Source organism: Podarcis bocagei (assembly GCF_964188305.1).
Source record: "Podarcis bocagei genome assembly, chromosome: 10".
Classification (NCBI taxonomy): domain Eukaryota; kingdom Metazoa; phylum Chordata; class Lepidosauria; order Squamata; family Lacertidae; genus Podarcis; species Podarcis bocagei.
Window position 1 is genome coordinate 11,108,198 of NC_138135.1, and position 21,227 is coordinate 11,129,424.

At 44.1% G+C, this 21,227-nt stretch overlaps 1 protein-coding gene across 3 annotated transcripts in view; it reads left to right on the forward strand.

Annotated features, from left to right (window-relative positions):
* The first annotated feature begins 1,551 nt into the window (after window positions 1-1,551).
* LOC308595541 (TRPM8 channel-associated factor homolog) overlaps window positions 1,552-21,227 on the forward strand; it is a 32,170-nt gene continuing 12,494 nt past the window's right edge. Inside the window, exons 1-7 of one of the 3 annotated variants that reach the window (XM_081209848.1) lie at window positions 1,552-1,787; window positions 2,364-2,522; window positions 4,664-5,314; window positions 7,444-8,094; window positions 16,556-17,646; window positions 19,534-19,628; window positions 20,698-20,911. In XM_081209848.1, coding sequence (XP_081065974.1) covers window positions 4,689-5,314; window positions 7,444-8,094; window positions 16,556-17,646; window positions 19,534-19,628; window positions 20,698-20,911 — 2,677 coding nt within the window. In that variant the 5' untranslated portion in view covers window positions 1,552-1,787; window positions 2,364-2,522; window positions 4,664-4,688. Of the gene's footprint in view, window positions 1,788-2,363; window positions 2,523-3,362; window positions 5,315-7,443; window positions 8,095-16,555; window positions 17,647-19,533; window positions 19,629-20,697; window positions 20,912-21,227 lie in introns of those variants that run through there. The other 2 variants (XM_081209847.1, XM_081209846.1) reach the window with 2 other exon arrangements.

A 21,227-nucleotide genomic window follows, 5' to 3' on the forward strand; every position in this document is an offset into this window, starting at 1 on the left:
AGTCCTGACAGACTGGAGGAGGGCAAATGTTGTCCCTATTTTCAAAATGGGAAAAGAGAGGACCTAAATAATTACCGCCCAGTCAGTCTGACATCAATACCAGGGAAGATTCTGGAGCAGATCATTAAGAAAACAGTCTGTGAACACCTAGAAAGGAATGCTGTGATCACCAATAGTCAGCATGGATTTCTGAAAAATAAGTCATGTCAGACTAACCTGATCTTGTTTTTTGACAGAATTACAAGCCTGGTAGATGAAGGGAACTCAGTGGATATAGCCTACCTTGATTTCAGTAAGGCATTTGACAAGGTGCCCCATGATATTCTTGTAAAGAAGCTGGTAAAATGCGGTCTTGACTATGCTACCACTCAGTGGATTTGTAACTGGCTGACTGACCGAACCCAAAGGGTGCTCATCAATGGTTCCTCTTCATCCTGGAGAAGAGTGACTAGTGGGGTGCCACAGGGTTCTGTCTTGGGCCCGGTCTTATTCAACATCTTTATCAACGACTTGGATGATGGACTCAAGGGCATCCTGATCAAATTTGCAGATGACACCAAACTGGGAGGGGTGGCTAACACCCCAGAGGACAGGATCACACTTCAAAACGACCTTGACAGATTAGAAAACTGGGCCAAAACAAACAAGATGAATTTTAACAGGGAGAAATGTAAAGTATTGCACTTGGGCAAAAAAAATGAGAGGCACAAATACAAGATGGGTGACACCTGGCTTGAGAGCAGTACATGTGAAAAGGATCTAGGAGTCTTGGTTGACCACAAACTTGACATGAGCCAACAGTGTGACGCGGCAGCTAAAAAAGCCAATGCAATTCTGGGCCTCATCAATAGGAGTATAGCATCTAGATCAAGGGAAGTAATAGTGCCACTGTATTCTGCTCTGGTCAGACCTCACCTGGAGTACTGTGTCCAGTTCTGGGCGCCACAATTCAAGAAGGACACTGACAAACTGGAACGTGTCCAGAGGAGGGCAACCAAAATGGTCAAAGGCCTGGAATTGATGCCTTATGAGGAACGGCTAAGGGAGCTGGGCATGTTTAGCCTGGAGAAGAGGAGGTTAAGGGGTGATATGATAGCCATGTTCAAATATATAAAAGGATGTCACATAGAGGAGGGAGAAAGGTTGTTTTCTGCTGCTCCAGAGAAGCGGACACGGAGCAATGGATCCAAACTACAAGAAAGAAGATTCCACCTAAACATTAGGAAGAACTTCCTGACAGTAAGAGCTGTTCGACAGTGGAATTTGCTGCCAAGGAGTGTGGTGGAGTCTCCTACTTTGGAGGTCTTTAAGCAAAGGCTTGACAACCATATGTCAGGAGTGCTCTGATGGTGTTTCCTGCTTGGCAGGGGGTTGGACTCGATGGCCCTTGTGGTCTCTTCCAACTCTATGATTCTATGATTCTATGATTCTATTCTAATATTTAACAGACTACTGTATTTTAATACTTTGTTGGAAGCCACCCAACAAAGTGGCTGCGGAAACCCAGCCAGATGGGCATGGATATAAATAATAAATTCTATTCTATTCTATTCTATCAGAGATTATTTTGGCCACTTGCCCAGAAGTTCCCGGAACTACTTCTCGGACACGCTGGAGAGAAAACACGACTCTGGAACACGACATTTAATTCTGCCTTAAGGCACAGGCCAAACTGAGACAGCCGAATTGCAGAAAGAATTGCACTGTAAAGTGACACGCTGGTTCTGCTCACCTGTCAGTTCTGAGGAAGGCATCAAAAGGACAACTTCCTGTGTGGCTCTTGCCAGGTATGTGAAACAGAGAAGCAGGTGTGCAACAGTGCTGGCTAGAACAGATTCCTAGTATTACAAAGGGAGCAACTAGCGCATGCAAATTGCCGTGTCTGTTTTCTTACAGCAAAGAGCAACCAGTAACCACGGCAAAAAACAAGGGCAATTTGAGGCTGCAATGATAAACACATTTGCAAGGGAGTAAGTTTCCATTGCGATAAGCGAGACTTGCCTCTGAACAAACTGACTCAAGATTGCCTTTCTTCAGCTACAAAGGACAGGCTCAGCAAGAAAACTTTCCACTGCCTGTGAAAATATGGCAACACTTGCTCATTAGAAGGCGGCTTTAAGCTATTTCTTACATTCTGAAGGCGACTAATAAAATGTGGATAAGTTTCATCTACAAAGAAGAAAAAGGAGTATCTTTAATTAAAAGAGAAAGTAATCAATGTAACTTTTTGTGTGTGTCATGCTTTTTATTCCAGGTCGTTGACATGCAAAGTACAAATTTAGACCAGTTTAATCTTTCACTTTCACTTTTCACGGTCATATAGGCGAACAGACCGTACTAGCTCCTCGCACTCTGCATTTCAGATTCCTGCAAAAGCCTTACAAGAATTCAAAGCAGTTCTGAGCAAGCTTCCCATCCGAAGGAGTGAAAGCACCAGCCACAGCTCTCCGCGAAAGTGGAAGAGGCAAAGCCCTGTTGCCACTGCTTTTCAGTTGCAAATTTTGAGGAATCTTCTGGAAGCGGTAAACCATTAATCCACTTCTTAAACAGCCTTGTAGATCCAGATTAAGGGATGCGGGTGGCACTGTGGGTTAAACCACAGAGCCTAGGACTTGCTGATCAGAAGGTTGGCGGTTCAAATCCCCACGATGGAGTGAGCTCCTGTTGCTCAGTCCCTGCTCCTGCCAACCTAGCAGTTGGAAAGCACAGTGCAAGTAGATAAATAGGTACCACTCCGGCGGGAAGGTAAACGGCGTTTCCGTGCGCTGCTCTGGGGGGGGGCGCCGGAGGGATCTTTGCACCACGGCGCCGGATATACTTAAGACGGCCCTGACACCTTACCCAGGGGTCCAAAGGCATGGCCCAAACCCAACTGAGAGCGTGGAAGTTAAGGAAGAAGCCTAAGAGGTGTGCTAGGGCGCAGAGCCGGATTTAGGTTTGATGAACTAAGCTACTGAAGGTAATGGGGTCCTTTATATGCCCAGCTGTCCTTGGTCAACAACAAATTGTCACTGTTTTTTGTGTTGAATATATGCTATATTGTAATTTATGGGCCTCATAGGTATCTAAAGCCATTTGCACATAACATTACTTTATCAAAGTAATTGTTGAACTGAAATACAATTAAGAAGTAGGCTAGCAGGCGGGGCCCATTACTTACACCAGGCACCCCCAAACGTGGGACTACAACTCCCATCATCCCTAGCTAACAGGACCAGTGGTCAGGGATGATGGGAATTGTAGTCCCAAAACATCTGGAGGGCTGAGTTTGGGAATGTCTGACTTACATCTTAGGCGCCTACACAACACAAAACACTGTTGCTGTATGTAGGTTTTATTTTATTTGTTTTTTTATCTTGAATTTTGGAAATGTACATCCAGTTGTTGTTTTTCTTTTAATTTTTTTGGGGCCCCCCCCAAAAGAGTGAGGCTCTAAGCTATAGCTTGTTTATCCTAATATGTAGATCCTAGACTGCTAGGGTCTAAATGCAAACCTGTTTGACATCTGGATCTCACAACTCTGGGAATTAACCCTGAGAAACTTATACCCAGGAGAGTTGAGCAGACAGGAAAAGCGCTAATTTACAATCAACCTGACATCACTTTATTACATCAATGCAATATGGGGACAGGGACACAGGTGGCACTGTGGTGTAAACCACTGAGCCTTGGGCTTGCTGATCGGAAGGTCAGCGGTTTGAATCCCCGCAACGGGGTGAGCTCCCGTTGTTCGGTCCCAGCTCCTGCCAACCTATCAGTTCGAAAGCACGTCAAAGTGCAAGTAGATGAATAGGTACTGCTCTGGCGGAAAGGTAAACGGCGTTTCTGTGTGTTGCTCTGGTTTGCCAGAAGCGGCTTAGTCATGCTGGCCACATGACCCAGAAAAACTGTCTGCAGACAAATGCCGGCTCCCTTGGCCAGTAAAGCGAGATGAGCGCTGCAACCCCAGAATCGTCCACGACTGGACTTAACTGTCAGGGGTCCTTTACCTTTAATATGGGGACAGGCCTCCAACAATGCATGGCAGCTTGTGGAATGATACTTTTGACTGTAATGTTAGATGTACCATATTTTTCCATGTATAAAACGACCCCATGTATGATGCCCATTTTGAGGAACTCCAAATTAAGATAACACCCCTCAGCACTATCCGTGTATAAGACAAGCCCCAATTTTAAACCTGATTTTTTGGTTTAAAAAACCTAGTATAGAAATGTGCTTTTGTGGAGTGGGGGGTAGGGTGGTTCAATATACACTTATACCTTGGAAGTCGAACCGAATCTATTCTGGAAGTCCATCTGACTTCCAAAACATTCAGAAACCAAAGCCAACTGGAAGTTGCAGAAGCCCCATCGGACGTTCGGCTTCCAAAAGTAGTTCGCAAACCAGAACAATCACTTCCGGGTTTGCAGCGTTCGGGAGCTCAAACATTCAACTTGCAAGGCGTTCGGGATCCAAGGTACGACTGCACACTGTTGCTTCTTGTATAAATGTGTGACGACAACAACGAATTTAGGAGAATGATTACACACACAAGATGGCTAGCTTGTGTACTTTACATAGGTTTCACAGGGGAAATAAGTTTGGACCTTGCAGGTAGACAGGAAATTTTTAACGTGTTTTCTTTGGGTGTGTGTGTGTGTGTTATTTCTTGGTCTTCCAGTTCTGTAAGCGGTTCAGCAGTCTCAATGTCCCAGATGCACTCCAGAAATTCTTATTCGTCACTGGTGAAAGGTATTCAGTATTTTGATGTCACCGGGGGCTTCAACCCTTGCAAACTCCTTCTCACCGGAGACCAAGCTTTTCCTGTGCTGGTGAGTACGAAAGGCAACGTACTAATAGCCGCATCCTGGTACGGGGCAGGCCGGATGGTGGTGACGGCGCATGAAGCCATGTTGCAAATGCCCCAGTTCCTGCCCTTCATTAGAAATAGCCTGGAGTGGCTCAAGCCGTCCCCAACAGCAAAAGTGGGTGTCCACCAGAACATGGCCACTCTCTCTGATCTGCTCCTCAAGAATTCTGTTCAGGTGCATCCGAACGCCCCGCTTGGAGACTCCTTTGGGGTCTACTGCATCAATGCCTATGACGACACACAAACTGGCAGCCTTGCTCAGTTTGTAGAGAGAGGCGGGGGTCTACTCATTGGAGGGCAGGCCTGGCATTGGTCCTATCAACATGGAAAAGAGAAGGTGCTGGCTGAATTTCCTGGCAACCGGGTGACTGGCATGGCTGGAGTGTACTTCACCGCTGCTGTGGGAGACAATGGGGTCTTCCCTGTGCAACAGGATATACCAGAGGTTCCCCCAAGCCCTGAGTAAGTATACCTCTTTATCTCCATTTATTCTTCTTGGGAGAAGAAACAATGCTACAGCCAAACTTTGGTTCTCGAACGGCTCCGTTTTCGGCTCCCGAACACAAAAAACTCGGAAGTAACTGCTCCGGTTTTCGAACGATTTTCAAAAGCCAAACATGCTACACGGCTTCTGTTTTGAGTTTCCCTATTGTATTGAGGCTTCTGCTTTCAGTTGTCGAACGTTTCGGAAGTCGAACAGTCTTCCAGAACAGATTATGTTCGACAAACGAGGTTTGAGTGAAAATTTGTTTGAAGTATTCCGTTCCTGATAGCACGTCCCAATTTGGGATGACCAACAGATAGACCCAGCAAGATTCATTATGGGGAAATCCCCCCCCCATTTGTGCATACGGAGAGGAAGAAAACCATAATGAATCTGCCTGCCCCAAATAATCAGAAAAGCGAAAACTTATCCTAGCTGTCAGATGCATTCTGGGCCCTTAAGCAATGCCAAAATAATGACATACAAACCCATTTTGTGTGTGAGAGGATAGAATGCATATAGAGAGCATAGATATTCTTTTACAGCATAAATCTAGCCTAAGTATAAATTGGGGGGGGTGACCTACCTACCACATAAACAGGTTATAGCCCTCAACAGGGCATTTTTTTCCAGCCGGAACTCAGTTCCAGCACCTCTCAGGTGGGCTCCATTGCCATTATAAGAGAACAACGGAGGCATTCATGGTGAGTTCCGGCCCCTCTTTGCGTAAAGAAACAGCACTGATCCTCAGGACGATGCCCCAAATAAAATTGGCTTCTAAGCAGCCAATTTCTAAGCAGCCAGCTCTGTAAGTAGGGTGTTTTTGAGGCTTTTGCTCCCCTTATTAAGAGACACAGATTTCACTCCAAAGTTTTCATGGGAAATAGTGAAGGATGAGCATCCTGATGCTCTCTTGGGATAAATTAAGGAATCGCCCAAGTTATTTCAACCGGAGCTCCCTCTGCAGTGACTGCCCTTCAAAAAAGTAGGCGTTTTGTCCAGTGTTTAAAAAATAGGGTAGAAAAGCTATTTGTCACATGGCTCCTGGAATGTCTAGCCGCCATTTTGTCCTTCCAAGGGTGATTCGTGCTGCGGTGAGAAAAGAGGCATTTTCTTACTATCGAGTCGGGCAGGGAGGCATTTCTCAGCACCCATTTTATTCTTAAGTCTGAGTCACCATATATGGCGACAAGACTTCTTGAAGCCTTTGCATTCTGACAATCCTCAGCCTCCTGGCTAATTCTGAATGCTGGTTTTGTCCGAATCAATCAGGTCACTCAGTGGGCTTACGAATCCATTAAGGACACACCAAATAGGACGGAATAGCTCCATTAGTTGTTATGGAGGCGACAGAGAGACAGGAAGGATAGTCCAAAGACCAAGGGCTGGGCAAGCTACATTTTACCCCACTGATTCTTTTCTCAAGCTAACTGCTGCCTGGGTACTAATATAGCAGAGCTTTAAAAGTATATACAGTCGCACCTTGGATCCCGAACACCCTGGAACTCAAGACGTTTTGGCTCCTGAACTCTGCAAACATGGAAGTGATTGTTCCGGTATGTGAATGTTCTTTTGGAACCTGAACATCTGATGGGGTTTCTGTGGCTTCTGATTGGCTGCAGCAGCTTCCGGCAGCCAATCAGAAGCTGCAGTTAGGTTTTCAAACACTTTGACAGTTGAACAGACTTCCGGAACGGATTCCATTTTACTTCCAAGGTACAACTGGACAGGGAAGAGCCAAAGGGACTGAAGTCTGGTAAGATTGTACATTTTTAGTAAGGTTTCATGGGGAATTACAGATAGATATTGTTATGTATTGAAGTTCTCACCCTGGGCCAGCAGGGGTATACTGTAGATAGTTTTCACTCAGGTCCAAATATGCAAATAAGGGATTGAAAGTGACATTCAGTGATTGGATAGTTACAGAAAATGGTTACTGTTGCATTGTAGTGGAGCTCTATATAAGCAGGCTGGCTGAACCCTTCAGTTCAGTTCTGGCCTGTGAATAAACAAGAGCTGTTTGAAGAATCGCTGTGTCGTCTGGTATGTTCACCCACAACTTAACAGATATTGCAGGTGCAAAGCTAATGCTCTTTTGTCCTCTCAGATACACCTGTAGACCAGCATTCAAAACCGTCCAGAGCAAGTCCAGAAAATCTTATGAATCTTTGGTGAAAGGTATTGAGTCTTTGGCTGTCACTGGGGAGTTCAATCCTTGTGAGCTACTTCTCACCGGAGACCAAGCTTTCCCTGTCCTTGTAAGTACCAACGGGCAAGTACTAATAGCCGCATCCTGGTACGGGGCAGGCCGGATGGTGGTGACGGCACACGAATCCATGCTGAAAATGCCCCAGTTCCTGCCATTCATTAGAAATAGCCTGGAGTGGCTCAAGCCATCCTCGACGGCGCAGATCGGTGTCCACAAAAGTTTGGGTGCCCTCTCTGAGTTGCTCCTCAGTAACGGCGTCAAGGTGCACCCAGATGCAAGGCATGGAGACTCTCTTGGGGTCTACTGCACTGACGCTTACGATGCCACGCAAGCCAATGGCCTTGTACAGTTTGTAAAGAGAGGCGGGGGTCTGCTCATTGGCGGACAGGCCTGGTACTGGTCCTATCAACATGGAAAGGAGAAAGTGCTGGCTGAATTTCCTGGCAACTGGGTGACCAGCGTTTCCGGGGTGTACTTCACTGCCAACGTGGGAGAGAATGGGATCTTCCCAGTGCAAGAGAAAATGCCAAAGGTTCCCCTGATCACCCAGTAAGTACACTACTTATTGTCTATTTTATTTACATATGTCTAATGCAAACTTTTCCCCCTTGGTTTTATATAATTTTACACATTTTAACTTTAACCATTTCAAACATTAAAATAAAAGTAGGTAGCCGTGTTGGTCTGCCATAGTCAAAAAATGAAATAATAATAAAAAATTGCTTCCAGTAGCACGAAAGCTCATACCAAAACAAACGTAGTTGGTCTCTAAGGTGTTACTGGAAGGAATTTTTTTATTATTATTAAAATAAAAGGTTTATTCAAACCTTCAGACTTCTTTCCCTCCCTACATCGGTTCCATATTTAAAATAATGTATTCTGCATCTTTTACCCTTATCCATCCATTATATATCTATAGTTACCATAGTTAATTCCACATTACAAATGTCATTATATCCCTGCCAATGATTTTAACTGTGTACAGAGGCCTTTAGGGATGCAGGTGGCACTGTGGGTTAAACCACAGAGCCTAGGACTTGCCAATCAGAAGGGTGGCGGTTCGAATCCCCGCGATGGGATGAGCTCCCGTTGCTCGGTCCCTGCTCTTGCCAACCTAGCAGTTCGAAAGAACGTCAAAGTGCAAGTAGGTAAGGAAGGTTACCGGCGGGAAGGTAAATGGTGTTTCCGTGCACTGCTCTGGTTCGCCAGAAGCGGTTTAGTCATGCCGGCCACATGACCCGGAAGCTGTACGCCGGCTCTCTTGGCCAATAAAGCAAGATGAGCGTCGCAACCCCAGAGTCGGCCACGACTGGACCTAACAGTCAGGGATCCCTTTACCTTTTATTTTTTTTTTTATAAAGATTTTTTATTGCGTTTCTTTTCATAGGTTAACAGATTTGTTTACGTGGCAACATACAAGAAACATTATATATATATATATATATATGAAGAAAAATAAAAAAAGAAAAAATATTAAGAAACTTTTCTTAACGTCCTTCAACAGTTTACTTTTGGACCTCCTCACATCCTCTCAGCATTGCATTCATTGTTCTAGCCAGTTCAGCAATTTGTTATCTTGTTTCCCATCTTATTATGCCTTTAAATATATTATGTTACCAATTTCAAAAATTTGTAATTTAGTTTTAACACTCTTAATAAACATAATATTTTGTTTCTAATATGTCTCGTTTTTTTTCCATCAATGCTTACTTTATCATTTGCTTAAAATAAATTGCAGAAGCATAACGTTTCTTAATCGTGCGCTATCTTAACATTCAAACAACTTATAATGTTTTTGCAAATAGTCCTTAAATTTTTTCCAGTCCTCCTCCATTGTTTCTTCGCTCAGATCTCGGATTCTGCCAGTCATTTCTGCCAACTCCATGTAGTCCATCAGCTGCGTCTGCCAGTCCTCCAGTGTGGGTAAATCTGGTGTCTTCCAGAACTTAGCGATAAGAATCCTAGCTGCTGTGGTTGCATACATAAACAAGGTTCTGTCCTTCTTTGGCACCTTCCGGTCCACCATGCCCAGGAGAAAGGCCTCTGGTTTCTTAGAAAAGGTATATCTAAATACCTTTTTCAGCTCATTATGTATCATTTCCCAAAAGGCCTTTACTTTCGGGCAGGTCCACCAGAGGTGAAAGAATGTCCCTTCTGCCTCCTTACATTTCCAACACTTATTATCAGAGAGATGATATATTTTAGCCAACTTGACTGGGGTCATGTACCACCGGTATACCATTTTCATAATGTTCTCTTTCAAGGCACTACATGCCGTGAATTTCATACCGGTGTTCCATAACCTTTCCCAGTCTTCAGACATAATGTTGTGTCCTACATCCTGTGCCCATTTTATCATAGCAGATTTAACTGTCTCATCCTGTGTGTTCCATTTAAGCAGCAAGTCATACATCCTCGAAAGTACCTTAGTCTTTGGTTCTAGTAACTCCGTCTCCAGTTTCAATTTCTCCAACTGGAAACCCACTTTTTTGTCTATTTTGAATACCTCTTGAATTTGAGCATAATGTAACCAATCTCGCACCTTACCTTTTAGTTTGTCCTGGCTTTGGAGCTTCCAATTATCTCCAACTCTTTCAATCAATTCCCAATATTTTGGCCAGTAGGCCTCCATATTGGGCCTTTTTTTAGAAATCTTGGCTTCCACAGGTGATAACCACCTCGGGGTCTTACTTTCTAATAGATCCTTGTACTTCATCCAGACGGCAAAAATTGATTTTCTGACAATATGGTTTTTAAACAATTTATGAATCTTCGCCTTGTCGTACCACAAATATGCATGCCAACCATACACGTTATCAAACCCTTCCAGATCTAGGACATCGGTGTTTTCCAACAGAAACCAATCCTTCAACCAGCAGAAGGCTGCAGCTTCGTAATACAACCTTAAATCCGGCAGGGCAAACCCCCCTCTATCTTTTGAGTCAGTTAGTATTTTAAATTTTATTCGGGGCTTTTTGCCCTGCCAGACAAACTTAGAGATATCCTTCTGCCATTTTCCAAAGCATTCCATTCTGTCCACGACCTGAAGGGTTTGAAATAAGAATAACATTTTTGGCAAAACACACATCTTTATAGCTGCGATTCGGCCTGACAAGGTAAGTTTCAATCTTGACCATATATCCAAGTCTTTTTAAATTTCCGACCAACATTTTTCATAGTTATCTTTAAAAAGGTTTAAATTTTTAGTGGACAAGGATACTCCCAGGTATTTCACTTTTTTAACCACACTTAGCTCTGTCTCTTTCTGAAACCCCTCTATCTCTGTAGGTGTCAGATTTTTAACCAAAACCTTAGTTTTTTGTTTGTTTAACTTAAATCCCGCCACCCGACCAAACTCCAAGATAAGTTCCAAAACTCTTTTTGTGCTAGATTCTGGCTCCTGTAATGTCAAGACTAAGTCATCTGCGAAAGCTTTCAGTTTGTATTGTTTCGCTCCGACCACTATACCTTGCACCAACTGGTCCTCCCTAATCATATTCAGCAATACCTCCAGAACAGAAATAAATAGCAGAGGGGATAGAGGGCACCCCTGTCGTGTCCCTTTTTCAATTTGGAGTTCCTCCGATACCACATTGTTCACTATCAGTTTAGCTTTTTGTTCTGAATAAATTGCTTCTAATCCATTTTCAAACCCCCGTCCCACTCCCATCCCTTTCAAGTTCTTCTTCATAAACATCCAAGAAATGTTGTCAAATGCTTTCTCCGCATCAATAAAGATTAAAGCAGCCCTTGTGTTTCTGATTCGCAACAGCTCCAATATATCAATAATGTTCCTGGTATTATCAAACATGTGTCTACCAGGGAGAAAGCCTGCTTGGTCCTTGTGAATTACTTCATTTAGTACATTTTTAAGTCTGCTTGCCAAAATGTCTGCAAAGATTTTGTAATCCACATTCAGGAGTGAGATGGGACGGTAGTTCTTAAGTTGAGTCTTTTCCCTTTCTGACTTGGGAATCAATGTGATAAATGCTTCTTTCCACGTTTCCGGTGCCTTTCTCCCCTCCATGATCTGGTTACAAACCTCCAACAACGGTTGTATCAAGAAATCCTTCAAAGTTTTATAATATTTGGAGGTGAGTCCATCCGGGCCTGGAGATTTGCCCAGCTGCATGTTTTGGATGGCACCTTCAATTTCCTGTTGAGTTATTTTGCTGTTAAGAATTGATCTTTTATCTTGACTTATTTTAGTTAGTCCATTTGTTTCCAAAAATTGATCCATTTCCGATTCTTTCTGAGGCCCCTGTGCGTAAAGCTCTTTGAAGTATCTGTGGAAGCACTTTCTTATTTCTTCTGGTTTCTGAACTATTTTTCCTTGAATCTCCAAGTTTGTAACCGTATTTAGCTTTTGTCTTTTTTTCAACTGCCAGGCTAGCAACTTTCCACATTTATTTGCTGATTCAAACGATCTCTGCTTCATTTGTTTGATTTTCCACTCAATCTCTTGATTGATCAGTTTCGAATATTGTGCTTGATGGAATTTGATCTCTCTTAGCACCTCTTTTGACTTCGGTTTAATTCTCAACTTTTTCTCTCCTTCACTTATTTTCTCTAAAAATTTTTCTTTTTTTCCATTCCAATATTTTCTCTTTATTGAATTCTGTTGTATCAGAAACCCTCTCATTACAGCTTTACTTGCGTCCCAGATTGTTCTTTTCTCCACCATAGTGTTCAAATTTATTTCAAAGTAGTCCTTTAGTGTTTTTTGGGCCTTCTTCACAATCTCTTGATCTCTTAACAAGGTGTCATTCATTCTCCATCTGAAGGATCCAGTTGGGAAAAGTCTCAGTTCCATTTTTAAGGCATTATGGTCGGAGCAGGTTTTTGGGCAGATTTCCACTTTTCTCGTTTTCGGGGCCAGCCCTCTAGATATCCAAATTTGGTCAATTCGTGTCCATGACAAGTGGGCCTCAGAAAAGAAGGTTCCTTCTTTACCCAAGGGGTTCCTTGTCCTCCAAATGTCAATCAAGTCCATATTGTCTGTCATTTCAAAGAAAGTTTTAGGGAGTCTGCCGTCTGTTGTTAAGTTTTGGTTTTGGGACTTGTCCATATTTGTAGACACCACCCCATTCATATCTCCCATCACAATAATATTAGCATAGTCCAGATAGTCCATCATTGTCTCATGCAGCTTCTTGTAGAATTCTGATTTTCCATCATTTGGCGCGTAAACTCCTAGTATTAAAATCTTTTCCCCTTGTGTTTGGATTTCAATTGCGAGAATTCTTCCATGATCATCTTTGAATAAAAATTTTGGCGACAGGTTCTCCTTTGCATAAATTACAACACCTCTTTTTTTTACTTTGTCTGATGAGATAAATTCTTGACCAAGTCTCTTATTGATTAATACTTTCCTGTGGAGCCTAGTCACATGTGTTTCTTGGAGACATATTACATCCAATTGTTCTTTTTTTAGGATATGAAATATCCTTCTTCTTTTTTCCGGAGAGTTCCCGCCATTTATGTTCCAACTAAGTAGCTGCAGAGACATCCTGTTCTATTTAAGATGTTCTTAAGATGGGGTGTCTTCCTTTTGCTCAGATCCCGAGGGTGTAGGCGTTGGCCCACCTCCAGGCGGTATTGGTGCTGGTAAAACTGGAAGCCAATCCGCTCCTTTTTGGAGATCTTCTCCGTGGTCGTGAAGGAACTTTTGGTTATCTTCAGGTGTTCTAATTTTAACCTTCCTTTCTTTGTAGGTGAAGGATAATCCTTGTGGAAATTCCCACCTATAGGGAATTGCGTTGTGTCTCAACAATTTTGCTAGTTCTGTATAGGTGGCTCTAAGGTCCAGCAACTGCCTCGGAATATCTCTATAAATTTCCACCCTTTTGTCTTGTATTTCAATTGCTTTTTTGAAGTGAAGGCCTAGGATCTTGTCTCTCTCTTCCTTTGTTCTTAAAATTATCAAACAGTCTCTGGATCTGTCTTTCCTTACCAGTCTTCCCAGTCTATATGCCGAGACAATCCTGAAATCTGTATCTTCCTTTAAACCCCAGAACTTCGAGAATTCCTGTGTTAAGTATCCAATCAAGTCTCCTTGCTCGAGTTCCGGAATGCCTCTCAATTTGATGTTGCTCTCGCGGTTTTTCAGTTCCACCATTGACAGATAAACTTGTTGTTCACCCACCTGTTTGTGCAGGGGCCTGACTTCTCCTTTTATTTCTTCAACCTCTTTTTGTAGAACTCCCACTTTCTGGATTGCTTCTCCAGCCAATTCCCGATTTTCCGCTGTTGCTCCTTGCAATTTCTCTATAGCTTGCGTGTGCTGGGAAACTTGGTCAGTCAATTTTTGAATCGAGGAAGTTGCTTTATCTATCTTCACAGACTGGTCGTCCACCTTCTGGTTTAGACTTGATAATTGCTCCAATATTTGTTTTAATAGTGTATCTGACCCACCTGCTGCCATATCTTCCTCAGTGGACTTCTCAGTTGTTTCCCCTTGTTCCCTTTGAGTCACCAGTACAGCTGGAACCGACGAACGGCGTCCTTGGGTCAGTGTTGTTTGTACAAATTGTGCTGGTTTTCTTTCCTTTTCTTTTTCCTTAGCCTCTTTAGTTTCCTTTGCTTTAGATGCTCTTGTTCTCCCTGCACCACTCATTACACATCTGTCAATGTTCAAGGTCAAATTGTCTATTGTTCCATGGGAGAGACAAATTCAGGAGTAAACAACCAGTGAGATGGAATTCAAAACAAAAGTCAGTTCCCAGGATTTTATAATCCGAAAGCCCTGTAGGGGGAGTACCACCAGGTTTCAAAGACAAAGAAGGAAGTAATCCGCCATTAAAGTTCCAAATTGTTTCAAGACAGTAAATTCAGTAATCCAAAAGTCCCTTCATAAACTCAAAGTTTCCCAAAGCACCTTTTATAGATCAACAAAGTTTCACGAAAGGTGCTTGTAACAGTGTCCCATTCAGTCTTTTCTGCTCAAATGTAACAGTTACGTTCCAGCAAAGTTTTGCAACTGTTTCCGCAGTTTGACACAGTCTCTCTCTCTGGCAGCCCGACAATCTGGCTCTTTAAAAATACAACCCAAAGGAGAAAAAAGATAGGAGGAAAGTCCCCATTTACTACTTCTTTTAGTCAATGTCCATTTCCACCTTCATCTCAAGAAAGTAAGCAGATCTTATAGCACGAAAAAGTTTAAGCTTCCCACAGTCCCGTTTCAAGCGCTTCCGTTTTTAAAGGCTTTGCTTTGATCTTGTCAGCAATGTCGGAAGACGGACTTCCCTTTTCTCGTCTCCCGCTTTCAGCCAAATTTACCGAATTTCTTTTGCCAAATTTTAAACCCCTTTACTCACGGGTATGTTGCTTGCAGTTTAGCGTTGATTTTAGGAAGAAGGATCAGCGCTCATCTGTAACAGCCGTGCGGCTTCGCTTCCGCGGAAAGAGCGATGAACTCACAGCACCGCTACCCCTCCTTCACTCCGGGTCTCCTTACGGGGTCCCTTCTGTGTTTTCGGAGCAGCTTCTGGTGCCCGCCGAGTCCCACGGCCACGGGCTCACTCTACCCGTGGTTTATCTTGATGGGTCGTCGCTATGCCGCAGCGAACGACCCTTTTCCGCGGAGCCCCTCTTCAGAGAGCGAAGAGGACCGCCATTACAGTTTCGCGCCGCCCCCGGAAGTCTCAGGGATCCCTTTACCTTTTAGAGGTCTTTTAAATATATTAAAAATTTACTGCAGTCTTTTAAGAATATTTGATCTTCCTGGTTTCTGATTTTTCCCGTCAGTTTACTTTCATTAGGATGTAATCAAGGCGGTGTGAAGCAGACAACTATAAGAAAATAGCATCTATAAATATCCATAAAACATAATTAAAAATATTGGTAAGACATCAGTTGATAGTGCTTGGTTAAAAAGTGGAATTCGTATTGTGAAAGCCTGTCTAAACAAGACAGTTTTCTGAAGATGTCTGAAAGAAGGCAGGGATGCCTCCTAAACGTCTACTGGCAGGGAGTTCCACAGGGCAGAACCTGCCACCTTAAAGGCTCAGACCCTAGTGAAGGTCGACTGGACCTCAGAGGTGTGTGGGATCGCCAGCAGTGAAGCACTGGAAAACCTGAGCGATCAAGGCAGAGTGTAGTGTCTCAGATGGTACTTTGGGCCCTAGTTGTTTAGAGCTCTGGTGAATTACAAGAACATTGAACCCAGCCTGGTAGCAAATCATCACCCAGGGCAGCTGTCGCAATAGCCAGGTGACATGCTGCCAGTAGTAAATTCTGAAGCAGATACAAGGGCAGCCCCATGTAAAGTGTAATCAAGCCTTGATGTTTCCAATGCATGGACCACTGTGGTCAGGCTGTCATGATCCAGTAACAGAATACTACCCCCAAGACATTTAGTATTTAAACTTAGTATGAAGTATTTAATTTTAACATTGCATTTGTTTGTCACGATTTGGCCTTAAATTCCAAGGCACTCCATTGTCCTGTTAGACTGCAGAGTTGCAGGAGCCTATTGGGAGCTGGCACGTCTGGTTCCAATATATCAGGCAGAGCCAAAAGTTCATTAGCAAAGAGAACTTTTTACTAAGAACTTTCAGCTTCATTACAGGAAAAAAAGCTTCAGAAAACTTAGCATACAATAAGGGTAGGAAAACAAAAGCCCACAGCTATGCTTAATTTTACTGTTTACTATTAGAATGACTTTTTTATATTGAATCAGATTGTGGCTATCAATGTTTGATGTTTTGTTATGTTTTCATATGTATTGGAAGCCGCCCAGAGTGGTAGGGACAACCGAGCCAGATGGACAGGGTATAAATAAAAAAATATTATTATTATTAGCCGCACATGGAATTGCCAAAGCAAGGGCTTTGGTTTCAATACAATGAGCCTCCAAGTGTTGGGACCCCCAAGATCATTGGCTAAACTGAGAGGCCTTGATAGAATCCAAAACATTAGGAAGGGACAGAGTTAGGCAATAAATGATTCAAATGATCCCACAGGAAGTTATAACCTCGCTTAAAGGATTATCTATTCTTTTTTTAAATAGGCATGGATTAGACATTGAGGGTGACTTAAAGACTCTTCTGAATGGTGTGACGACCTTCTGTTTTAAGGACATAATCCCTTCTCACCTGCTTATCCATGGGAATCTGGCATTTCCAGTGGGCGTAACTGATTCTTTCCAGTCCTTTGTTGGAGCCGCCTACTACGGCAGGGGACGTGTTGTGGTTTTCTCCCACGAAGGAATGCTCAACAGACCATCCATGAAAACTTTCCTCCTCAACGCCATCAACTGGGTTACTGCTGGAAAGGGAGGGAAAGTTGGTGTCGGAGGCCAATTGAAGGAACTTTACTCCATGTTAAATCAGGCTGGGATCCCTTGTGAGCTAACCGATCTTAAGCCTGGCTTGAGCCTGTACTGCTGCAACGCCTACAGTGACACAGAGAAGGAAAGAATCCACGAATTCGTCTCTGAGGGAGGTGGTCTCCTAATCGGTGGACAAGCTTGGTACTGGACTTATCAAAATCCCACCGCCTGCGCCGTTGCACAATATCCAGGAAACAAGATACTGAAGAAATTTGGAATTGGGATCACCGGGGAGTGTATCAACCTACCTGGTGAAAGCTACCCAGCGAGACAGGCCAGCACTGTTGCTTCGAGCTATCACTTCCGCGAAGCGCTCTTCCAATTCAAGGAGCACATTCGGTGCAAGCAAGCTCTGCAGCCTCCATATTCCTCATGGCTCAAGAAGCTAGGACAAGACTGTGCCACATTCCTGAGCATCCCAGCTACCAACTCTCCGTCTCTCTCCTCAGTCCATGAGGATATGCTGCAGCTGATCAAACTCAAGTTTTTTCAGCCGGAACTCACCAGAACCCAGAGAATAATGGAGGCGTTCATGCTGAGCTCCGGCACCTCTTCTTCTAGAAAAATTGTACTTCTCTGCGGGATTTCTGGTGTCAGGGCAAGCATCCCAATTGAAAGCAACTCGGATGAAGCCTTTTTAATTCAAATAGCATTCCTGCTCTACAACAATTTACCACATTTCCAAGGCGTAGTGCCCCATCTGATTCAAAACCTTCCAAACTATCCCACAGCACCTCCTCAAGTCATTCAGATCAATGGAATAAATGAGGGTGAGAGATTTTGTTGCTTTAAACCAGTTTGTTACCACAGTATTTCTCCCTCAGGTAAATCTGTTCCTTTCAGCTTGTCTGATTTCCTCATCTGAAAATGGGTCGCTTTGTGAACTTGGCTCAGAACTCATTTTTCTCAGTTCCGGCCATGTTTCAAGTTGCAGTACAAAGCATCTCTCTCATTTATTAACAGTTCTCGCAGTGTCATAGGAGCCCCTGGCACATTTAAAGTGAGGGGCTTGCACACGTTGGCCTCCCCACCCTGCCATTCCCAGGAGCAGCCAGTGAGGAGGGGGCGACCTTGCTCCTCCTCTCTCCCAGCAGTAGCTTTTCCACTGGCCAGGTGGGAGGGGAGAGGGGGTAAGGTATGGGAATGTTCAGGGATGAAGGGGAAGATATATTGTCTGATTATAGCCTTTCCAACTTGTGTAAACAAGTTCACAATTTAGCAGAGTAACATTCCCCCCTTTTTAAACTCGCAGCGGATGTGTTTGCTCAGGCTCGCTAAACCCTCTATAATAACCGTCCTGGTAGTTCCCCCTTATTCCCTTATAAAAGATAAGACACGACACAGTCTTCTATAAAAATATAAAAAGAGTTTACTCAAATTCTGTTCACAATCAGATCCCAGAAGACAGACTTAGCTTAGAAAAGTAATATACACCTGGAAACTATCTCATAAGGAGACAGTCCCTTTGTCCTCTCTTGGTTGGAGAGCATCTTTAGCTAAGCAAAATGTTGCTTCTTCGATGCATATAGTCAAAGAGAGAGAGATGGCTGCCCTGCCCTGTGCTTTTGTCGTTACCTGCACAGGTGAGGCCACATCCACCTCTAGTCACATGCAGAGGAAGTCTGTCCCAGCCCAGAAGGAATCAAGAAGTTTACATGCTGGCTGGACAAACATTCCTCCCCATGTGCAAACATGTTCACTCTAGGAATGTACTTGACTGCTCTTGTGTTTCACATCCCACACAAGGTAGCAAGGAGAGGCTGGGGCTGTGTGGGCTCACTAGCGGTCAGGCATGCAGTCCTTCCCCACTTCACATGTAAGAATTAACCAGCAGTTGATATTTATAGTCCTTTTATTGCAGCGTCACTTTGCGAGCACACTTACACAGCTCTGCACAAGGAGGACAGTTGGCTAGTCTAATCCAACTTCCAACATCCGCAGCGTTTTGGGCGCCAACAGGAAGTTCGTTCCTCCCTCCCTCCGACTCCTTTGCTCTCTGATATGTTCGGATCTCCGAGTCCGTGGTGAAGGGTGGTCCCCCATGCTCTCAATAGACGTCTCAACTAGCTACCCCCTCCCTTCTGGTTCTCGTCCTTATCTCAGAACTGGGTAACTCCTTCCTAAGTCGTTCAGCTTCTCCCTCTCTTTGCTTCTGAACATGCTGTGGACAAGGGGGGGCGACTCTTCCCCCTCCAGCGCTCCATCGGAGGGAAACTGGTCTGCCATAGAATGCATCCCCCAGTCCTAGCCTTCAGCCCACCAGCAGGAGCAATGGATTGGCCACACTGGGGCGCCCGCACAGCCCTAACCTGCTGCTTGGAGGCCAGGTGTGCGGCGGGGCCTCTTGACATTGGCTGTTCCTGACTGTGACACAAAGGAGTCACATTAGGCAAACTTGGGTGTATGCCCACATTTTGCTGAAATGTGTGCATGCAGCGCATTCACTCAAGAAGCAATCCTGATTATTTAACCCGGATAAATGAAAATATTAAGTAAAGGGGTTTTTTAACAAGCAAACAAACACTGAGAGGGCTCTATAGAACAGGCCTCCTCAACCTTGGCCCTCCAGATGTTTTGAGACTACAATTCCCATCATCCTTGACCAGCTATGATCCACCTCCTATGATTCACCTCCATGTTTTGTTTTTGCCTTGCAGGAGACGAAGCTTGGAGAAGCACGGGCCTTTATGTTCCTCCGGCAAAGACCGTCAGTTTACTCTTTCCGCCCAACGCCATCAGTGCTCAGCTGGAGGTGATGCTTTTTAAACATCAGTCAGGGCTGTGACTACAGCCTTGAGGGGACACAACTGGGTTGAAACAATTAGCTCCTCCATCTCCTTAAATCTCTGTCAAAAGGATTGAGACCAGGCTGCTGCGAGGATGAGGGTGGCTGATCATTTCCCCTTGTGCTGTTTTCTTGGTAACCCTTCTCCCTCCTGGTAGATTAGGTGCCTGGAAACCCTCCCTTGGGGAGAGACTTGACTCCATCTCCTCCTCCCTAGCCGGTATTTGTGATTGATGGGTTATATTCCACTAACTTTTACTACTCAAGAGTATATCCACTGAAATCAATGACCATGACTGAGGTTCATTATTTCCAATGGGGCTACTCTGAAGAAAAACTTGTTGAAAACAAACCTTTATAACATTGGTATTTTACAAGAATACAGCACAGGATGAGGTGGTTTACAAGAACAGGTGCAGAAAAATACACCTTTGAAAGCCAAGCGTAGCACAACCAGGCCCCATCCCCCAGCTGAAGGGTGTTACGAGGTCTACTTCTTTGATCCCCAAGCTCCATCTCCCAACATGTTGTCTCTGCCTCCCAACTCACCAGGCTCCATTAATTTCAATGTGACTACTCTGAGCAAAAGTTAGTTGAATACAACCCTGTATATAATTAGCATTTTATTTATTGATTTATCTGTACATTGGGTTTTGACGGGATTCTTTTATTAGCCACTTGTTGTGGGACCTACAACTTTTACCTTTTTTTTTTTTACACCTTTGAGCGCCAACCTGCAATTCCCAGCATGCCAGTCCCTCCCCCAACTAACCAATCTCCACTTCCTCACTCACAGAAAGACCTTCTTTGCCACCTATGCCCTTATCCCACCTCACAAGATTGCTGTGAAGATCGCGTGTGATTATAACCGAATTGTATCATGCGGTCCCTTAGATAAAGAGTGGGAAGAAAGGCAATCGTTCCTTGAGTCTTCAAAAGTATTCGGTGCCTTCAACAGCAGCAGACCTTATCAACTGCCCCTTGGGGTTAATATTTTGCACCACCTGCTGGTTGAACCCAGTGTCTTTTTCTCCAGGTCCAGATTGGCTGCCATTCTGATGACCTGAGCAATGCTGAGAACTTGCTGCGTCCTCCGGTAGTGATCAGGCGGTTTAAAGTTACGAGTGAAAGAATGGAAGTCTCCAGCTTGTGCGGTGGCCTCTTGTACATTGTGCTGCCAAAGAAGTCTTCCGAGGGCAACATATCACTCACTGTCGAAGGGGCGTCACTGGCTCCTTATTTCAAGCATGGTAAGGGGGCTTCCTTTGAAAGAAGCAGGGGAGGTATTTCGTGAGATCAGAAATCTGTTTGAATTAAGATGTGCAGGAACCCAACTGCATCATTATGTTCTCGCTAAACAGGGCTGCCTTCAGATGTCTTCTTAAGGTTGTATAGTTGCTTATCTCCTTGACTTGCGGGTCACGTAACTCCATACCTTCCAACATTTCTCTGATGAAAATAGGGATGTCCTAAGGAAAAGGAGGGGACGGGGTGGCGCTGTGGGTTAAACCACAGAGCCTAGGACTCGCAGATCAGAAGGTCGGCGGTTCGAATCCCCTCGACGGG